This window comes from Pteropus alecto, unplaced genomic scaffold (genome assembly GCF_000325575.1).
Source record: "Pteropus alecto unplaced genomic scaffold, ASM32557v1 scaffold131, whole genome shotgun sequence".
NCBI lineage: Eukaryota > Metazoa > Chordata > Mammalia > Chiroptera > Pteropodidae > Pteropus > Pteropus alecto.
Window position 1 is genome coordinate 24,610,110 of NW_006434709.1, and position 7,038 is coordinate 24,617,147.

Genomic DNA, 7,038 nt, shown 5'->3' on the forward strand with positions numbered 1-7,038 from the left:
AGAGCACAGGGAAGAATTCAGAGAAGTATAATATTGGAGCTTTCCTCTCAAATACAACCATGGAAAACATGAGCAAAATTAGAAATCCAACGTGCTCACCTTCAAGGAAGGAGAAGTTCTTGTGTGCCCAAGAGGCTTGAGTTGGGTTTATTAAAAAGCAAGATTTCAGTGAAATTTAGAAATTTGGAAAGAATAAAAAAGGAAACCATACCATGTTTTATACATACAGACATTCAAGAAGTATTAACTCAAAAATTTGAAGTAAATACTTCAAAACGCATGTTCAAGGAACAACAAATACACCAATCTGCTGGGACCAGAGACTGGTGTAGAAGGGTAAGGCCTAATACATTCCAAGGTCAAATAATTGGGGACTATTTGTATCATCTTCCTCTAATCTTACAGGTTCACATGCAAAAGAGAAATCTCTTTTATGCTGTTTAATGCAGTTTCCTCAACTTATTGACTACAGAATTGTTTTTTTTACAAGAACCAATACCTCATACTAGTCTTCAGAGGAATACAGTTGGAGAAATGTTGCTTTATAATATTCTAAATAGTTTTCGTAGTAAGAAATTATGTGTATATGAATAAGGAAAGATGCCTAAAAAGATAGTTATCAATAATGTTCACCTCTGAATAGCAGGATCTCAGGTGATTTTTACTTTCTTATTTTCTTTATTATTTGAAAAACCTTACAAGTAATTTGTGAACGTCCTACTAGGCCTCTTTCCATGTTTTCAATTTTATATAGGTAGGATCATCCTTAATTTTCTGTTTTGTAACCTGCTTTTTTTACCCCACTCAACAATATGTCATGAATCTCTTTTCTGATACATTGTTATAATGTGCATTATAATTTTCAGGAGTTGCTATAGTATCACATTATATGTGTATACCACTGTATAACCTATACCTATGGATGAACATTTAGTTAATTCTGAATTTTTAACTCTAATAAAGAACAATGTTTTGAACATCCTTGTACAGTTTTCAAACTTACTATATGAGCAAATTACTTAAAACCACAGTGCCTTGGTTTCTTCATCTGCAAAATGGTAATGCTAACAGGACATACTTGAAGGGATAATTCTGAGGATTAAATGATACATAACACAAAGCATTTAAAACAGCGCCTGGCACATGATGAGTACTTGATAAATATTAACTGTCACTATTCTTCTAGTTCTGCTGTTAGATCTTCTTAGGATAATTTCCTAGAAGTTTCTCTGTCAGAGATTATGCACATTTCATATTTTTAGTACATTATTGCTAAACTGCTGTCCCAAAAAAGTTACACCAGCTTCCATCTCAGCAGGGCTTGTTTTCTCATAATCTTGCCCTCCTGAGTAAGGCAGTGTTTTTATTTTGTTGATATGGTGGGTAAAAAGTTATATCATTTATTATTTTAATTCTATTTCCTTCTATGTATTTAGAGATATTTGTGTGTTTTCCTGTTTCTCTCCCATGATATACAGCCACATCTGTCCTTTTCCCACCCCCGACCCTCTCCATAGAAGAGGTTTGTTTCTCTTCTAGCCAGGATTTATCCTCTTGGTTCCTACCTCCTCAAGGACCATACTCTGCCCATTTCTTAATCTTCAGACTGTTCTCATTCTTTCCAAATTCAGTCATCACTTCCCCCAGACACATTTGGAGGTCTTGCGTATTCCACATGCTATACTAAGCCCTGGGAATATAGCTGTGAATAGGACAAAGTCCCTGCCCGCGTGGGGCTGGCATTCCAGCATGAGAAGACAGATCGTTGATAAATAAACAGGATAACTTCAGATCATGAGTGGTAAAATGAAGGAAATAAAACCGGTTATTTTGCTACAGCGTGAGAGAGAAGCAGTGGCTACCTTAGATAGATCGTTGGGGAAAGCCTCTCCAAGGAGATGATACTTGAACTCTGGAGCCTGAATGATGAGAAGGCACACAAGGGACTGATTGTTCAATGCAGAGTGAACAGCAAGGCCAAATGCTCTAAAACAAGAAGAAGCTGGCTGAGTTTGAGCAACTGAAAGAAGTCAGTGTGTTCAGACCAGAGTGAGCAAGGGAAAGCAAGCAGGCAGTGAAGTGGGGGGACAGAGGCGAGGGTCAGATCATATAGGGGTTTAGAGTTCATCTCAAGTATAGTGGAAAGGGAGTTATCAGGGATTTCCATTTGTTTTCTATGTGGAAACTGGGAATGGGCGTGGGAGGAGCAAGAACGAGAATGACCTGTCAGGAGATTGTCGCAGTCGAGCAGGCTGGATTTGAGGATGGGAGATGAAGTAGGTGTGATGTCATTTGGAGACAGACTTTTCTAGATTTGCTATTGTCCTCATGAGGAAATGCTTCTTAAGCTCCCGACGTGTTCGCTGGGCATAGGGGTGATTCCCTTTAACTCCTGGTTCTCTAGTATCACATTGTTTCCTTAACTATACAACCAAACTTCTTGAAAGAATGGTCTACACTGGACAGCTCTGCTTCCTCACCTTCCAGTCGCCCCTTGATTCCAGCAGACCAGCGTTCGCTCCTGTGCTCAGCTAAGATTGCTGTTTCCAGGTTCACCAGTGACTTCTTATAACCCTTGTCACTTGTTAGTCCTGGAGCACTCGACACTGTTGAGACCATTCCCTCCTTTGGCTTCCATGGCATCACTGTGGTCTAGATTTTTTCTTAGGATTATGTTTCATAGGTTCTCTGTCTTTTTCCTAAGTGTTAAGCCTCTATTCCTTGGCCTTTTTCCTCTTTTCACCATGTACTGCCACCCCAGATGATCTTATCCACCATTATGGCTTTTATCTACCGTTTATTATTGAGAACTTCAAAATCCCTTCCTTGAGCCCTGGTCTTTCTCATTACCTCCAGGCCGTGTGTCTAGCCGGCTATTGGAATCCACACTGACATCCAAACAGAGCTCTTCTCCTTCCTCCTCGCCCCATTACCCTCTGAGTCACCCTTGTGCCAAGCTACTGTCATTGCCTCCTTTTCACTTCCTCCTGTCGCCGATGCTTTCTCTGCCTCCCGCACCCTCCTTTGCTCCAGCCCCTAGTTATCACTTGGCCTGGCTCACTCCTGCGTGTCCTTTATCTCACAGAGTAGGTTCAGGACCCACCTAATAGGTTCCCTCGGCACCTATTACTTGCCTTGATGGCATCTGCCACACTCTTTAACTCTTTACTTGCCTCTCCCTCTGTTCAGTAATCTCTTTAGCAACTCAGAGGACTGTGTGTCATTCATTACTTTTTACACATAAGTGCTATGCAGACTTTGTTCAGATGATTGAATAAATGAATTCTCAACGAGCTGATATTTCAAGGTCTTCCCTTTTTCTGATCTTCTCTTTGCCGTTCCTTTGTTCATGTTCTTACTCTTTACTGGTGACTCTTCTGCCATCAGCCTACTGCCTTCAGCATACGCTGTCTGTAGGATTCTTTCATTTGCCTTTTCCTTTGTACAATCATGTATTAGAGTATGATAACAAATTACTTTGAGGCTTGCCTTTTAAGCAGAGTAAAAATAGATAATTAAAGCAGATTTGTACTAGCTATTCCATAATTACTATAATGAATATGCATTATGAAAGATACTACCTAATTATCAAAATCTTTGTATTTAAATAGATAAAATTAAATTTCAAATTAAAAATACCAAATATTTTAAATAAAGTAGGATTGTTTGTTGTCTAAAAGGAAAGAAATACTCATACCAATTATCGTCTTTCGTCACAGAGTGCTTCATGTTGGCGGAACCGTTGTTTTGTTGCTTAGCAAAGATCACCACAGGCACATTGAAGACTGTGAGGGGGGCGGCATCCCTTTGAATTCCAAAGGCAGCCACACAGATGTACGTGGAATTGAAAAGTGCTTGATTCCTGAAGAAAAAACTGGCATATCAGAGACAGTGCCATCTTCATCGGAACCCAGTAACCGGGAATGCTTAGACAAAGTGCCACCGTTTGGCTCTTTGGTGCCAATGGAATGCTACAAAGTTAGCCTGGGGAGGACAGATGCATTCATATGCAAATATAAGAAGTCACACTCTTCTGGGCTCTAGCAGGCTACATACTGTGAACCACGTTCAAGTCCTCAAATGTCAGCTCTGCAGCTATAGAAGTGGTGGTCTCCAGGATCTTCATAGTGCCCCAGAGCTCAAGTAGACAAATTCCCCTGAAGACAGGAGGCCTGGCTGCTGAAACAGGTTTTTAGTAAGAGTTTCTGCTTTAGACTCTAAAGTGCTTAACGTTTCTGACAAAGAACAGTTAATTAATATTTAAACTGAAGTCCTCTTAAACTTTGTAGTCTGTCACAGTACGGGAAGTTCTGCTCTGTCTGCCTCGTTTCTAAGCAGAAGCTTCAACATCGAAACCAGTTTCAGAGGTTCACAAAGTATATCACAATCATCATAAGATTAGCAATGTTTTAACTAGCAGATTTTTTAAATGTAGAAACTTTTATGTTACTTCTTTTGATATTAAACTTGATTTTTTTTCTATCTATAACTTTCTTCTCCATTGGAATGAAAATAATTTTATGTACAATACATTTTATGTTATATGGCCCATATTATGTAAAACATCAATAGGAATAATAATGATATAAGTTGAGCCAATATCCTCCAACATGGTAGAAAATAAATTTTGCTTTTTTTCTAAAAGCTTTAATAAATTGTCACTTCATTCTTGTTTAAATTTAATGCATTCCTTGTGTTTATTGCTTGCAAAGAAGAAATAGGAGTATGATGAAAATATGACTTGTTTTTTCAATAACCTAATGTAGTAGCTTAGCTTTAGTAGCATTTGAACAACCTTCCCATATTTGGGGAATTTCTCACCTTGTGAGTCCACCTCTCCAAAGTAGAAGCAGAAAACTTGTTTTCCAGCTCTGGTGGAGCACGTAATCTAAGCCCGAAATCAGGGTCCACTGATCGAAGTGGGGCTCGTGGGGCCAGTGATAAGTGGGATTGTTATCTGAGAGCACCTCACAATAAGCTCAGTGGGACCTGAGCCTATCATGTTTCTGACAAAGAACAATAATCTCAGTGGGACATGAGCCTATCATGCACAGATTCATACAACCAATATTTATTGCACACCTACCATCTGCCAAGGCACTGTTCTAGGCCCGTGGGTCATATCAGTGAACGAAACAGATCCCTGCCCTGAGGACTTCAGCATTCTAGTGGAAGAAACAGATGAGAAACACTGACATAGTAATTTATTTGATGGGTTAGAAGGTGATAACTGTGATAGGTAGGAAAACAAAGTGAGGAGTACAGGACATTCGGGGCAGAAGTGTTTTACATTTTTAAATAGGTCAGGCCTCAATGAGAATATGAGATTTGAGCAAATATTTAAAGAACATGGAAGAATGTTCCAGGCAGATGGAACAGCCAGGTGCGCAGGCCCTGAGGCAGAGAGTACCCGGTGTGTTTGAGGAACATCAGAGAGGCAAACGTGGCTGGAATAGAGTGAGCAGGAGAATGTGAGATTAATGAGTGGCGGGTGGGGATGGCAGCTTAGATGACAATAAGACCTTGCAGACTGTTATGAGGACTTGGACTCACAGCCACTGGAGGCTTTTGAACAGAGACAATCTAACATACATTTAGTGTGATCACTGTTACTGCCATATTGTGAATCAATTGTAGGGAGTCAAGATTGGAAGTAGACCAGTTGGGAAGATTTTGCAATAATCCAGGCAACGTGGTAGCAACTGAGGTGGTAAGAGACAGCTAGATTCTGGATATATTTTCAGAGTAGAACCAGCAGGACCCAGTGATGTGTTTGATGTGTGCGTGGTACCGTGGGTGGGGAGGGGACAAGAATGGCTGCAGGAATTTGGCCAAGCAGCTGGAACAGTGGAGTTTCCACCCACTGAGAAGGGAAAGGCGCAGGAGGGACAGGTTGGGTGAGAGACGTCTGAAGTTCAGTCTTACACTTGCTCATTCTGAGATGTACGTTACACCAAGTAGAGACGTTGGGTAGGCCATTGAATATAGGAGTCTGCAGTTTAAGAAAAAGGTCTGCTTTAGAGATATAAATTTAGGAAGTTTCGGCACATAGCGTCCATGAAATTGGATGAGATCACTAAAGAACTGAGTGTAAGAGAAAGGAAGAGGAGGAATGGGCCGGAGCCCCGGCTCCTCCAACCCAGAGATCTGCAGAAGAGGAGGAATTGGCAAGGGAAACCGAAGGAACTAATGAGGCAGGGAGAAGACAAGAATGAATGCCTGGAAGCAAGTGAACAAAGGGTATGGAGGAGAGAGATCAACTATTAAATGCTGCTTAGCAGCCAAGCAAGACAAGGACTGGAAACCGACCATTGAATTTAGCAACAAGGAAGGCATTAGTGAGCTTGACAGAGGGAGTGTCAGTGGAGGCGCAAACCCAGACTGGACTGGGCTTAAGAGAAAATAGGAAAAGAGCTGGAGGCAGTGAGTACAGACAGCTTTCAAAGGGAGCAGAGAATGGAGGTCATTCCTTGCTAGGGGATGCAGAATCAAGAGAATAATTTTTTGTTGTTGTTAAGATGGGACAAATAGCATGTTTTTGTTGTTTTTTTATGCTGAAGGGAATGTTCCAGGAAAGATGAAAAACTGATAAAGTGGGGAAAAGGATAAATGCTGGAGCAGTGTCCTTGAATGGGGGGATGAATGCAGTTCACACGTGGAGGGATTAGCTTTCTGTAAGAGCATGAATAATTTCTCCATGGTTACGAGTGGGAAGGCAGCATACAGCCATTTCTGCAATGACATGATAAATGTGTTCCTGAAAAAATTTTCATTCTCAAATTCATGCACCAAATATAACAATTTATGAAAAAAATAAGGTTGGGGCCGACCATTCCAACTATCTATCTTTGCAACCTGCGTACTAACGAAAACACCAATTGACATAGTTTAAAAAACAGTTATATTTCTAATAAATACATTAGTAAAGAAAGGATTTCACCTTTCCAAGGAAAAGGGCAAAGGCAGCTTGATGCTACACGGTAGAAGGAAGGGTAGAAGGTGCTGAGTTGTGCCGTAAGCACTGCCTGGATGGAAAGA

General features: G+C 40.6%; 1 protein-coding gene across 2 annotated transcripts in view; it reads left to right on the top strand.

Annotated features, from left to right (window-relative positions):
- The window catches only part of THUMPD2 (THUMP domain containing 2), a 34,854-nt gene extending 30,171 nt beyond the window's left edge, over positions 1-4,683 (top strand). For both annotated transcript variants that reach the window (XM_025045151.1, XM_006909648.3), the window contains one exon: positions 3,720-4,683. In XM_025045151.1, coding sequence (XP_024900919.1) covers positions 3,720-4,044 — 325 coding nt within the window. In that variant the 3' untranslated portion in view covers positions 4,045-4,683. The remainder of the gene's footprint in view (positions 1-3,719) is intronic.
- The last annotated feature ends 2,355 nt before the right edge of the window (positions 4,684-7,038 follow it).